Genomic DNA, 15134 nt, shown 5'->3' with positions numbered 1-15134 from the left:
CATCCAAATATCCTTAATTCCTCCACTCAGAGATGCAAAAACAGTAGGAAAATAAAGACGTAACTGAGTTCACCTCAGTTCAATCCTCCCCAAGGAGCTAGGAGCCATGCCTAGCAGCCATCTGTCCAGGAAGCTTGCATTTGTATTCTGGCACTGAGAGAGAGGCTGGAGCCTTTCAGTTTTAGGAATGCGTTTACCCAACACTCTTAATCACACCAGTTAAAGCCTTAGTGGCTACCGCTGCATAATATGCTAAGCTGGTTAGGGCTTCTTTGGGGCCCTTATGCAATCTCAGTCAATTTGGAGGAATGGCTTCAGTAACTAAATGGAGGGTGCTGGGCATCCCGGCCTCTTATTTCTGGTGAACAATGGTGCTACATGTAGAGTGATCTTGGCAGATTTGGGGATGTCAGAGCTCCTCCCTGCGGTCAATCCCACTGGTACCTGGTATTCATAGGTGCTGTCGGTCGCTCCCTCTGGCCCCAGCCCTGCCAACCGCTCTTTCTCCCGCTGCTTGGCATGCTGGCGCAGACAAAAGACCACAGCAGCAGCAATGACGATGCCGGCCACACAGGCCAGTAACACAAAAGTGAGCAGCACCGAGCGGAAAGTGTTGCCAAAATGGGCAGGATGCGGGTAGGTTGCAGCCTCATTGCGCTGTGGAAAGACAGGCATAGAACAGGTGAGCTTGGGATAAATAAGGACGCACCTCCACCAAAGGCAGATGGTGCAAAGGGTCTAGTCCAAGATGGGAGATGGTAGCCCTTCAAACGTCACTGGGCCCAATTCCCAGCAGCCTCTGCCACAGCATGGCCAAGGGTAAAAGAGGAGTGGCAATTGTAGTTCCACCATATTTGAACAGTCACAGCCATCACTGGTTTAAGCTAGATGCTTTGCTATTAGTTGCCATTCCATCATCCTGGTATTGTGGAGCTTTATCAAAACCGCTACTGCTCACTGCTGACCTGTTCTCTCCTCAGGCTCTGTTCCACCCCATCACTAAAACCTGGAACCTTTGCTGAATTCTCATTCTATGCTTTCCATATTTTGCAGCCAATGCCTTTCTTCTTCTTCTGTGCTAGGAGCTGAACAATTTATTTAGGAGGCCCATCTCTTCTCCTGGTTTCAAGTCTCCCTTAACTCACAAAAGCAGCCTTTCCAAACAGGCAACTTGAAGGCTTGGCTTATGAGTCAGAATTCTCAGAACTCTCTCTTGGCCAAACACTATCCAAGCTTTAAAATGCTATGAGGTCAATCACAGGCAAGTCTTACCTGTCCTACACCCATCTGTAGGATCTTTACTCCCACCTCTGATTCCAGCTCTGACTTCACCAGGGCTAGAGGAAGGATAGAAATGAACAAGCCATACTAGAGGACGGAATTTGGGCATGAGCAAAGCAGCAACTGAGTGAAGAATAGAAACTGGGAGAAACTGAATGAACAAGAAGCTATGGGAGCATGACTTCGAGATCGGTCCGTTTCTGTTTGGCATGGTGGGGTTACAACATGAGTAGGAAGGATAATACTATGATAGAGGGAGGTCCTTTGCTCCCTCTTTTATGGACCCCAAAGTCACATAACAAACAAAATAAAGCAAAACAGCCAAGCAAACCTGCTAGGCTGAATATACCTTTCCTGAAGAAGAGAACTTTCAAAAATAATAATATCTGATAATAATATCAGTGATACTGATAATAAAAGTAATAAAAATAATAATAATAGTATGGCTCCAAGCTCGAAAAAAGCATGCTAATACCCACTTTGGCATAGAAGGTATCCTGCACCTATTAAATAGGATATTTTAGTGTCCTGATAAGTCTAGGACACAGAATCGGTATAATTGTGACTGCTGATTTGCTCTCAACTTACCTGCCCTATTGGCAACATCATTCAGAGACAAATTTTGATGGTTTTGACGGATGCGGAATGTGAGAGCTGGACCCAACACACTGAATAAGGAGAGATTTGAATTTAGGATTCTGCTTTCACTAACCACATCATTCAGTCAACAAATGTGCTTTTTTTGACCATTCCTGCAGGATGCCTCTGTTATAGCTACCCATCTTAATTCTTTACAATGCCCTTTACATAAGGATATCTTAGTTTTCTTTTCATTCATGTTTCTGCCAATCAGCCAGGGGACCCAGAATGACACAAAGCCCATTAAGTGATTTGTATGATTGCTGTTGCCAGGGAGATGGGGGAGGTTATTGCTTTTTGTATTATTTTTTTGGAGGGGGGTTATCCTAGTAAACTGCCTGGAGTCACTGAGAGTGATTTGGGAGGCCACAAATTTTTTCTTAGATAAATAATTAACTCAGAGGTTGATAGTTGTCACTGAATGTGAAAGATCTCAAGTTGGGCCTTAAAGCCCAAATTACAGTAGTTCAAAACCTACTGTACAGGTAGGTACTGTACAACCTACACAGTTGCTAAAAAAGGTCCCTGCTCATATGCACAAGGGTTCATTACTTAAGAAAATAATTAGCCCAATTCTGTTCAGATGTAACAAAGAAAAGACTTTGTGTTAACAACCCAATAATGAGAACTCCCCAGATAGGAGATATAGGGTAGGAGACTGTATAATTCATTCCAAAGCAATGTGGGGCCCTATAAGTATGTTGGGATAGCCAACTGGCTACATATTCTGGAAGTTACAGTCCTAATGTATTGAGGAGCACTAAATTGGGGCAAGTTACCTCAAGGGTACAAGGAAGTCCTTGTAGACTGCTCATTATGAGAACTGCATCACACTCTGGCTAGCTATGTCACCAGTACTTCCTCTGGTTGTTTCTCATTAGATTCCTTCCTTTCCAGAGCCACTCCAAATAATGGCACACTTCAGATTCTTGTGGATCCCTAGATCTCAGCTAAGCTATATCACTTACCTGATATTGATGAAGCTGGTAGTAGATAAGTGAACACGTTCAGCCAGGGTCTCAAGGAGATGAATGCCAACAGCAAGACTTAATGGCCTGCAGGCAGTAAAAATGCAGTCGGTCAAGACTTAATGGCAAAGCATGTAGAGAAGTGAGTGGGTTAATAAACAGCAGATAAATAATATCTTTAAATAATTAATTTTAAGATGTGTGAATTTCAATACCCAAAATTCCTGGAAAGTGAAGTCTACACATCTTAAATTTGCCATGGTTGGGAATCCTTGCTTTGGGTATTCCATCTTGGATATTAATCACCCCCTGGCATAAACCTTACATAGTCATAGATCTTCTGCTGGTAAAAGTACCTCAACCATGTTAGCCATTTGTGGGGTTCATATCTGATTTATTGAAGTATCACAATAAACAAAAGAAAAATCTGTATAGCTTGTGATAAGTGAACCAAACATAACCGGGTCACTCATTAACTTCTACAACCTTTGATTTTATCATAGCACTTCCCTGTATGTAGAGAATAAGGAAAATAATCTTGTTACTCAGACAACAGGGGCTGAAACACTGGGTTTAAGTCCAGAAAAATGAGACAACATTTGGAAGTGGCTCAGACAAAGACCTCCCTTATTCACTGAAGGGGAGGAGGTACAGTACAATCATACTTGCAAGGGTCCGATATCATAGCCCCGTGATGGCACGCAGAACAATATCTGTGGGCACGTGAGCGTTGCCCTAGCTCAATTCCAGCACACATTCGTGCACTAGCGAGCTGATCATCAGGCCTTTTGGGCCCACCGGAAGTCGGGAAACGGGGGTGGGGAAGGCTGTTTTTGCCCTCCCCAGGCTCCTAGAAAGCCCCTGGAGCTTGGGGAGGGTGAAAAATGGGCCTACAGGGCCCACCGGTAATCTTTTTGCCATCAAGGGCCAAAAGTGGGGGGAGCGTGGGGGGTCGCGCGCACATGCACAGAGGGGAGGGGCGCAGGGGGCATTGAATTATCAGTGTGGGCACACACACACGTGACCCCCCCTGCACTCCCTCTGCTTTTGGCATGCAACGGCAAAAAGGTTAGCCATCACTGTCATAGCCCATCTCAGTCAAAGTAGATTTGCCCATCATGTGGATTTGATTTTGTAGCCCAGCCTACTTACTGGCGCTAACATCCTGGCTTCCAAGACCCCCCATTCCACCTTATCCCACTCCTCTAATTTGCTTGAATTGTCCCACTTATGTTAATTATATATATTCAGCACAATAATTGCATTCAGTTATCACACTGAACCATACTTGATTTTCACCATGATTTGTTGGATAAGCTACAAATGATCAGAGTAAGTTTTTTAGTAATTTTAATTAATCAAGGCATGCTCATCTAGTTCCTTCATTTGCTTTCTCTTCTTTTTCAATCTGTCTTTTTTGGGTATCTTTTTGAATTAGGTATTGACTGGAACTAAAACGCTAGCCAAGAATAAGCCAGAAAACCCAACAAATCCTGTGTTCAAAAGTTGTAGGTTATATTAATCCACAATTGCAATTAAACCCAATATGCAACCAGACTTTGATATTGCAGAAGACTACTTTGTAACAAACCATAATTTATTCATTGATTCTCTTTTCCATGCCACACCAAGTGAAAAATAAACCAACCATAGTATGGCTGAACACGGTGCATATATCCAATCACTATGCAGGGGCAAATGAGAGTAATTATTATAAGTATCACCCTATTATCTGCTGGAACCAGTGGTGGGTTGCCCCCCGGGTTTGGACCGGTTCCATAGAACTGGTAGTAAAACCGGCGGGAGGCTCCGCCCACTGACCTGGATGTCATAAGTGATCTGCGCATGTGCAGAAGCTTCTGAGGATGTACAGAAGAGCGCACGCGAGCGTGAGTTAAGCAAGTGCACGCGGGCACGATGCGAACCGGTAGTAAAGGTAAGTAGAACCCACCCCTGGCTGGAACTTGTCAATAGGCAGCTCAGGTTTCTCCAACTTGGAATTTCTCCAGATACATTCATTTTTAATTAGGCCCAGACAGCCTGGACTAGCAGCCAGCCTAGCCTAGCCTAGCTGTGGGGTGATGTAGAATGCACTGATCCAAATCCATCTCATACATGTATGAGTCAAGTGCATCCACACCTTGAATAAACCAAGCCATACAGGTAGTCCTCAACTTAGGACCATAATGGAGCTTGCCCACTGTGGTTGTAAGTCGTCATCACAGTTGTAGGGCAAGTCATTCACATGACCGATCCAGTTTTTACAACCTTTTTTTGCAATAGTCGTTCTGAAAAACCACAAGTAAATGCCAGTTTTCTGCAAAAAAGGCCGCAAAAGATGGTCACGTGATTGCGGGATGCGTCAAATGGCTGCGAATGCAGGCTGGATGCCAAAAGCCCAAAATAGTCACATGACCAGGAGGAGGGGAGGGGGAGACAGTCGTTGGAATTTCAGACTTGGGGAATCTGTAGTAACTCTGAATGGTGGCTAAGTGATAGGTCATAAGTTGAGGACCCACCGGTACAACTTGCCTTTCTGGATGTGCCCAGGGCCGGATTTTCCTATAGGCTAACTAGGCTTCAGCCTAGGGCCTCAAGATCAAGAGGGGCCTACATTCAAATTGTTAGCAAAATTAAAATTACACTTTCACTATAGGTGAAAGGGCCTCATTAGTGGAATAGCCTAGGGCCTCTTTTCATCTAAATCCGGCCCTGGATGTGCCCATTTGTTTTGCCCCTCCCTCATTTCCCTGAACACACTCTTTCTCTCACTTCTGGTCTGTGACGACGTAGCCATATTCCTCTGCTGCCAATGGCGTCTCTGGCTGCTCCTCATCCTTACTGAGTACACCTACTACCATGTGACTCTTCTTCATCATCGCCACCTGCTCCTCAGTACTGCTGGTATCACTTTCTGCTGGGCTTAAGGGCTTGTGCGAGTCTGGGGGAGATGTTGTCATTGACATGGGGGCCCCAGTTGAGCCAAATGTCTCCCAGTGTGCCTGAATTTGCCCCTCTGTGGGAACGACACTGACAGAGTCTTCTTGAGACGGGACTGGCTCTGGCTCGTCCCCATGTTGCATTTCTGCTTCTGTCACCTAAATGAAGATGGAAAGGTCACTCATCGGCATTCAACACTTCAACCAACAACCCACAGCTATCTTGATAACTCCTGCTTGTTACTACAGCCAGCCTTGCAAATTCCCTTCTCAAACTCTGCCTCAGGTTGCTGGTTCCATTCTCAAGTTTGAATTTGTAACGATCTGTTCTCTTCCTCTTCACAAGAGCCACCTATGTTAGAATTGGCTGGGGATGGTTGTTCTCTGATGGTGCAGGCAAACTATAGTCTAAACCTGGCCCCAGAAAATCTCCAGAGTATCTGCCCAAGTGGACAGGGCCAAATCTTTTGGCCTTATTTCAGTGGGAGAGAATGAATAGGGAAGTGTTAATATGAAAAATATCAGTTGATCTCTTTGAACTCTTCCCCAACCTCCTACGAAATTGGGCAAGCCACCCACACTGGCTATGTTCAGAAACAACTTCCATCACTCTCCACATTTCCTGTGGCCTTTGGAGACTAACAGCTTCTCCCTCAACTCGCAAAAACAAAAGTGATTCTGCCCCACGTACATGCAAGTTGCCCAGTTGTGTGTTATGGCAGGAGAAAAATCAAGTGTGACTTAGCGGGATCTACTTCTCAAATCCAGATGTTGGCTCAAGTACAGTGTATCCTCCAGGGACTAATCAGAAAGCACATTTCAATGTTTTGGGATGAGGGATTGTAGAGACCCAGAGATTTCCATGTATATCGAGAAGTTGGTCAACTTACCCGCTTGGATTCTGGAGCCTCCTGTTCAAACCTACCAGCTAAAGAAAGAATTAGAGAAGAAAAGTGCTTATTATCTAAGGTGAGGAAAAAAACAATAACTTTAATGTGTTTATTTTCAAAGTAGTGAAGTAGAAATTAACAATCTATAACTTTCTTCATGTTGTCAAAGTCCCATCATCCCCAGCCAGCCTGGCCAATGGTCATGGCAGTCACAGTCCACCATTAGAGAGTTACTAGTTTCCTACCCTTGCACTTAAGGGAAGACATTCTGCGGAGGTTCAAGCATGTTCTCTGATTGCCATGTCATAGGCTCCAGAGCTAAAATACCAACAGAGGAAAAACAAATTCTGGGGTGAAGCCAGCACAAATTTAAGCCTGGATTGCATGAGCTAGCACAGGGACAGCACAGAATCTCCTCTCTTCAGATTCAGCCCACAGAGTTGCTATTTTACATCCAGACACAAACCTTCCTCCAATCTCTCTCCTAAAGCTACAAAACCATCCCTCCTGTCTCTTTCTGTTCCAAGTCCTCATTCCTACTCACCATGTTTATTGGGAATCTGAAGGAACTGAATTACGTCCTGTGGTTTAATTCCATAGTTGGCAAATATTGCTGTAAGTCTCTGAACAAGTCTATCTGCGGATAGAAAGGAAGGGGTCGTGTTTTACTTCCGTAGCCTAATTATCACCAAGGTTTTCAAACCACGATAAATAAGCTAGATGATTCTTAGAGGGCCACTGAAAAATAAGAAAAGTCTCACCTGGCTCGGTTGCATGTGCTTGAGACTCTGCTCTGTTTTCAAGGTTGTTACGACTGTCCTGTAGAGGATAATCTATCTTGGGATCTTGCTTGTTCTCAGCCCTGTTTCTGGATTTACCTGTCTGTTCCTGGGTTAAGTAAAGTGCCCCCAGGTCTTGGAAAAGTTGACTTCCATCCAGCCCCTGCTGTTCCCTATAGAAAGGAGCAGTACTGGCGCTCATGAAGGCTTTGGAAGGAGCTGCTTGGTCTAAGAAAATGGGAGACTTTGAGTTGTGACCACCAGAACTGCCCTGGAAGGTGCCATCTGGGTAGCTGAACTGAAGCAAAAGTACATAGAAAGGCAATTTAGAAACAAATGAAGCCAGTTGTCTTAAATTGAGTCACAATTCTGATCAATCTAGCTCCGTGATGGCGAACCTACGGCATGCATGCCTGAAGTGGCACGCAGAGCCATGTTGTCTGACATGGCCCGATCCTCTTCCGAGTTTCTGGTGCGCATGTGTGCATGACGATCAGCTGGCCTTCGTGCGTGCGGCAGTGCTGGAAACTGGAAGAGGTGGTCTTCCGTTTTCCTGCGTGAGCATGCGCGCTGGCCAGCTGATTATCATGCATGCGTGTGCACCAGAAACTTGGAAGACTATCTGGCGTGCATGCATGCGCAGGAAACCGGAAGTTAATTTTTGGGCACGCGCATGCACCCTGGGCAGCTCCTCTTCCGGGTTGCGGCCCAGACGAGCGTGCGCACACCATCACTGATCTAGCTCATTGTTTCATTTGCAAGGGCTCTCCAGGTTTCTGATATGAAGCTTCCCCAAATTTTTTTGGACGTAGCAAGAGCTATATTGCCAAATTAAACTTTCCTTCACTGAATTTTTCAAGTCACCAATAAACCCTATTGGCATAACACTGCCACTCTATTCTCTCTCTAAAGTGTCTGCTCTGGCTTTCTACGAGAGGGTGGTATACTGATTTAGCTTTGCAGGATATGTTAAGCAAAGCCATTGGAGAAACCCTCTGATTTTGCTCCCCTCCCCTTTTTCAGTGTCACCACCCAGGAGGAAACCATCTGCCAATCACAACATTGTTATGATTGGTAAATGGATTTGACAGATAGCTAGACTTTAGCCATCTGTCAAAATCTGGTACCGAGACAGATGATCTATGAGGTGACAGAGGCTGCCTGTTAAAACAGGAGAGGCTTCTCTGGGCAGCCCCCACAGCTGCAGGGTGGCACAAGCTGACACACTTCTCCTGCCTTCCTTGTCAGCCCTAGTTAGATGCAAATAGGGAAAGGACCTGACACTGTTTTTTTTGGGTTTCAGACAGGAATCTTTCTGAGTTTCCTTAAGAATCCTAGGAACCGAAGTTGATTTTTTGGAGCACCATAACTTAGTTACAGAGTGCCTTGCATTTATAGGCCCTGTAATCAATGTTATAAAGAGGGCTCTTAGATAATATTTAGAGTATTATTTCATATATGAGATAATAATAAGAGCCATGGTGGTGCAGTGGTTAGATTGCAGTATTACAGACTACATCTGCTCACATTGCCAGGAGTTCAATTCCCTCAATCCTGACCAGGTGAAGGTTGACTCAGCCTTCCATCCTTCTGAGATCGGGAAAATGAGGACCCAGATTGTTGGGGCCAATTGGCTGGCTCTGTAAACCGTTTCGAGAGGGCTGTAATGCACTGTGAAGCAGTATATAAGTCTAAATGCTATTGCTATTGTTACAAAGAATCATGAGATGATCCAATCAATAGCTTGACTCTTTGTTCCTGCATTCTTCTGGGAAAGACCTATTATTTTAATTAATGGAACTGTTTTTAAAAATAAAAAAAGTGGATGGGGAACCCGTGATCTTCTAAGATGTTCATTTCCAAATCTTATTAACCCCATCCAGCCTGATAATGTGATTATGGTGATTAGGGCAATGATAGCCCAATAACATTTGGGGGGGGCACAGGGTTCCAACCAATGTAAAATAAGCAAGTCCTACAGCATCATTCCCTAACTCTGTGCTCTCCGTGTGCATTGAATCCAATTCATTCACAGTCAGTAAGCGGGCTGAGGTTATTCTCTTTGATGCTCAGTAGCTTTATTAAAAGACACACACCTGGTAATGAGAGTAAGGAGACAGGAACGCATTCTTGTGACCTAGCTCAGGCTGAGAGGCCAAAAGCAATTCCAGATACCTCTGCAGGAGTGCTGGGGGCAGAGGAGGTTGGTGAGCTCCCTGAGCGGAGGAAGGCTGAGATGACAAGGAGGGTCTCCGGGGAACTAGGTGAAGAGGTGGCAACCTGTAAAGGGGACATTCCAGGGTAAAATGTCTGTCCATCCACCTACCCATCCATTAACTGCCTTATATGTCATTCCATTTGGGAAGATTCTGAGCAGTTGTTGTGTTTAGATGTAAATTGGGGATCAAAAGTTCCCTATTTCTAGTTCAACAATTTCTGCATGGTAACTTAGGGTCATACCCAAAGCCCTGCTCTGCCAGTGTATCTTTGATATGATCAGCGCCAAATTATAACAGGGCCCACAGAGTCCTTCTGGTTAGAGGGCACAATTTCATTCTGCTTTTTAAGTAGCCAGCAAAACGCCTCTGATGCAAGTGTGGGAATTTGAATTGCAAAAGCTGTGCTCCTCCCTCACTGTAATACTGATTAGATTGTGGTCCAGGCACCAGCAGTGCATACTGCAAACATCGGCTGAGACAAAAAGATTATTTTCTGGCAGGTGTGGAACTGGATCACAATAGGGAGCAGAATAGAAACTTCCTCTTCTTTCAATCAAATCCTCATCTTGGCAATTTATAACAAAAGCAAAAGGAATGGCGCCCCAGATCCGTCTGCCTCCGAAATTGTCTGCCTTCTGGAAAAGTCTGAAGACAGAGCTCGATGCCACATACAGGCAGTCCTAAATTTATGACCACAACTGAGCCCAAAATTTCTGTTACTAAGCAAAACATTAGTGAATTTTGCTCCATTTTATGACCTTTTTTGCCACACTTGTTAAGTAAATTGCTACAATTGTTAGGTTAGTAAGGTGTTTGTTAAGTCAATCCGGTTTCCTCATTAACTTTGCTTGTCAGAAGGTTACAAAAGGTAATGACATGACCCTGGGACATGGCAATCATCATAAATACATGCTAGTGGCCAAGTGTCTGAATTTTGATCACATGATCATAAAGATTTATATAAATATAAATATAAATATATAAAACTGGGCATGGGTGGGAATGGCCATGGTGGGTGCAGCCTAGTCGGACGCCTGCACCATGGTGGGGAGTGGGGGTTTGCCTTCCCCAGGCTCCAGAGGTTTTCTTTGAGCCTCCGGGAGGGCGAAAACTGCTTCTCCCAGGCTCCGGAGGCCCTCCAGAGGCCAGAAACAGGCCAGTTTCTGGACTTCCGGAACCTCCGGTAGGCCCATTTTTTTGCCCTCCCAGACCCTATGCACGGCCCCTGCACTTACCTGGAATGATGAACAAGCTGCGTGGAGACTCCTGGGAGGGGTGGGGTGGGGTGGGAGGGCCGGGGTGCACGTGGCAGCCAGGGGTGGCATTTGGGGGTTCTCTTCCATTTTATAATCCTTATTCATTCTATACTGTGGTTTGGTATGTTGTTCCATTGTTCCATTTTTTAAAAATATTATATCCTTCCCCTCTCACATCCAGTTGATATTTGATTCACATCTTGGTTGTCTTAACAGTACAATCCAGTATAATCCTACTTTCATTCAACAGTAAACTCTACTGACTTCAGTGGAACCTTCTCCCAATTAGGTATTCTGCAGCTTATCCGAAACTAGATGCCTTCAGATGTATAGACTTTCAACTCCCAGAATTCCCCAGCCAGTGCTGATGGTCATTGATGAGAATTCTAAGGTTTGAAGTCCAGGCATCTGAAAGGAAGATTGGTGAAGGAAGGATATGGAGATGCTAGGTTCTTGGCTTGATGATCAATACACTACAGCAGTTTTTTAAAACAATTTTTGCATATCATTTACACATCATTACACATCCTTCTGCTGAACAGGCAGGTGGTTGTACTAAAGAAGACAAGGGAGATGGTTTATTGTTGAGTGCAACCTAACATTAAACAGCAGATATTTGCTAAGAAACAGCAGCAGCTACATCCCAAACTATTCTTCCTACCTATCCTCAGCTGCAGAATTCCATGACGATGGAAGGTAAAACCTAGGGATGTGTTCCATCTCCTGGGCAATCACATACTGTGTAAGGTTATCCTGCCATGATAAACCTGATATGGAAAATAGAAAGTTGAAATAAGTTAGTACACGGCCACAAAAACTGAATATTGACTCGAATGCTGAAAAGATATATGTCCTCTGATTCAGGAACAGGCAACTCAATAACCTTGAGGTGTTTTGCCTTATACCTCTGATTTCTTGTGGTTCTCCATGCAGGCCAAGAGTTCAAAACATCTGAGAGAAATTAAATTATCTATCCCTACTCTAATCACTGAAGAAAGCTGAATTCTAGATATGATAGATTCCAACCTAGCAACTTGGAGTAAACATTTTAATCAATGGCAGACATTCATACGCAAAGTTTAAAATAAGAGAGATTTCCAAAAACTTGGCAAAAGAGGCAGGATTTGAATATATCTCTGTAGAGAACTGCAGCTCATAAAAGTTAATGCTTTTAGTAACATTTGTTAGTTTGAAAAGGTGCCACCAGATTCCTCCTGGACTTTGTATTATGAATCTGACACAGAGAAAAATAATGTTTTTGACTATAGTATTAAGGGTGGAAGGAGGCACTCAGAATCTTGCCTGATGCAGGGATAGCTCGCTTTCCTATCCTATCCTATCCTTAGCTCTTCTCCTCTAACTGCTGATATTCACCTTGTGCCATAAGATGCCGTAGAATATCTTGCAAACGCTGGAGCACCGGTGTAGTGACTTGAAAGTAGGGCTGGTCTCGCAATGAACTTTCTTGGCACTGGCCAAATAAACCATCTGGAAAGACAACAAATTCACAGGATAGTTGTCTACATGTACTAGAATAACAGGGGTGGAGTGGGGAGAAGGAGAAAGGAAGCACCCAATAATACCCGATACTAGATACAATTTGCATGGTGGGCTGTATATGGACCTTCTCTGACGATCCACTAAAAACTAAAAAGGTTTGAACAAATTATACACTTCTTCAAGTTCTGAGGACTTGAGGCTGCAGATTTTTCCAGAAGTAAGCCCTCTTGCACTCATAGGGGCAAGCATTTAGGTTAATGTGCGCAATAACGAATAATTAACAATGGGGGGTGGTGTCTCAAATTGAATTGCCACTCAAAGGAATGCTGGGATACGTAGCCTAGTAATGTGGGGATCACACAGATCCCCACCCCCAGTATCTGATGAAACAAGAAAAGGAAAATCATTGTTTTCAACAGCTAAGCAGGCACTCTTGAACTCTTCTTCATTTATTTACTCAGGAAGACTGATATTTCTATATGGCTGTAATATATAGATATGTAATATATGTAAAATAATAATACTAATAACAACAACTGCCTATATACGCAAGACATTATTTTAATAGCTCTTAGGTCCTTGATTAGGATTTGAGCTGTTAAGTTTTTACTCAATCCCTGACTGAATTGAATTTAAGATTAAATCTTAAATAATAATAATAATAATTAATATGCAACCCAAAGGACAGATCTAATATCAAAGGCATACATCAACACTGAAAGAAGTTGTCTCAATGAATGAGGGGAAGAACAGACCCTACTGTTGACTTCCCCTCTCCCTGCATAAAACATGAATTCATAGGCTCAGGAAAGGCAGCTCGCATCTTTCCCCAGCAACAGGCAGGAGTTACCTTCCCTCCCGCCATTTTAACACTTTTGATTGTCTTCTAGCCACAAACCCCCTGTGCTATATTAATTTACCTTGCACACAGACTTCCTGCTGAGAGCATAGCCTCCTGTCAAATAAGCAGCCTGCAGGGAAAAAAACACAGAGAGATAGAAAGGAAAAGAAAGATAAGAGTTTTTTTCTCTAAAACGTGGATAGTTCTTTTAGAAATGATGTTATCTCAGATGACTACCGTATTTTCAGTAAAGGCTGAATTTGATTAAGCAAGTATCAATTGTAAGCATTAAAATTAACAGTAAAATGGTTTTATTTTTTTATTTTTTTGCTTTGTTTTTGGCACCACTGGTAGCTTAGAAATTCAATGATGCAGTTTTCTGCAATATTGTGATAGAAGTACACACACAAAAAAAAATCTAGAGAAATCCTAAAATTCCCCAATGTCTTCAAGAGTCCTCATACAAGTCTATTATTTAATTTTTTGAAATACCCACCATGGTAGCTAATCTGCACATCCTTGTGGCAGCCATGGTCTCTGAGTATCCACATGTTTTCAAAATGTCAAAGGAGCTATTGGCCCTCCCAAAATAGGAACCCAAGATATAACTTCTAAATAAGTTGAACTTAAATTTTAAAAATTAAAAAAAAAAAGTGCGAGCAATTCTTAAACCCTGGAAAGTCCTGGCATTGGAGGCATTTCCATTGTGGAAATGCCTCCATTGTAAAAAATCTCTAAGCATTTCTCCAATGAGAAGAGTGAGTTTCAAGCTGTTCTGTCCGCTTTACATTGAAGTACCTGAATGATGTTCATTGAGAGATAGACAAAAAGATGCTTCTGCAAAATCTCAACAATCATTCAGAGAAAGGATAGAAATTCACACATTAATATCTACTGCAAACCAAACACCACAGAAACTGACAGATGAAGCAAGCCGAAGAAATGGACTTGCACTCTCATTTGATGGAAATATATTTTAATGGGAGAATAATGAGACAAAAGAGCTTGGTGGCACAGCAGACTAATAGCCTGTTATTAATATTCAGCTGCCTGCAACTACTGCAAGTTCGAATCTCCCCAGGCTCAAGGTTGACTCAGCCTTCCATCCTTTCTAAGGTAGGTAAATTGAGGACCCAGTTTGTGGGGGCAATAAGATGACTTTGTATAAATATACAAAAGTATGAAGGCTATTGTTTAATGCATTGTAAGCTGCCCTGAGTCTCCGGAGAAGAGCGGCATATAAATCAAATGAAAAATAAATAAATAAATAAATAAATAAATGTCTTCATATGCATACTTACATTTAATTTTTTTTATATCTGTTTGATTTCTTGTCTATACTGTACAAAGGCAATGTATCTATCAACCCACACAAGGTTGAAACACATCTAGTTAGTCATGTATATTATTAGTATAACAAACAACTGACTTAGAAAAAAAAAACATTGCTCATACGTATAAACTTCTTGAGATTTAAAATAGAAGAAGAAGAAGTTAAACAGTAAATAGATTAAGAATTTTGGTTTTGGATCAATGGGAAAGAATGTGTTTAAAAACACTGAATTCCACATTGTGTTAAAATTTAAGAGAAAATTTCTATGAAATGATGCTCCACTGGTATATGATACGAGAGAAATTATCCAAGTCTTAGATTCTTAGATGTATAAAGAATGTATAATTCTAATCATTGTTGAAAATATGGAAAGCATGAAGGGATATTTTACCATTCATGGCATTCTTGTGAAAGACTGAAAAAAAACCCCTGCAAATACATATGATGAGGCTATTGGAGTAGAATTCACATCTTAATACAGAAGATTCT

At 42.7% G+C, this 15134-nt stretch overlaps 1 protein-coding gene across 1 annotated transcript in view; it reads right to left on the bottom strand.

Annotated features, from left to right (window-relative positions):
* PTPRN (protein tyrosine phosphatase receptor type N) overlaps positions 1-15134 on the bottom strand; it is a 45076-nt gene that overhangs the window by 14627 nt on the left and 15315 nt on the right. The window contains exons 2-13 of the mRNA XM_034433779.3: positions 13392-13442; positions 12346-12459; positions 11633-11738; positions 9593-9776; positions 7479-7794; positions 7262-7354; positions 6718-6755; positions 5661-5986; positions 2889-2975; positions 1870-1949; positions 1273-1337; positions 445-657 (exon numbers count right to left, since the gene is read on the bottom strand). Of these exons, the coding sequence (XP_034289670.2) occupies positions 445-657; positions 1273-1337; positions 1870-1949; positions 2889-2975; positions 5661-5986; positions 6718-6755; positions 7262-7354; positions 7479-7794; positions 9593-9776; positions 11633-11738; positions 12346-12459; positions 13392-13442 (1673 nt within the window). The remainder of the gene's footprint in view (positions 1-444; positions 658-1272; positions 1338-1869; positions 1950-2888; positions 2976-5660; positions 5987-6717; positions 6756-7261; positions 7355-7478; positions 7795-9592; positions 9777-11632; positions 11739-12345; positions 12460-13391; positions 13443-15134) is intronic.

The sequence above is a fragment of the Pantherophis guttatus genome, chromosome 1, assembly GCF_059756535.1.
Source record: "Pantherophis guttatus breed Tessera chromosome 1, ASM5975653v1, whole genome shotgun sequence".
Lineage (NCBI taxonomy): Eukaryota > Metazoa > Chordata > Lepidosauria > Squamata > Colubridae > Pantherophis > Pantherophis guttatus.
The sequence above is the reverse complement of the archived record's forward strand: the minus strand, read 5'-3'. Positions and strand labels throughout refer to the sequence as shown.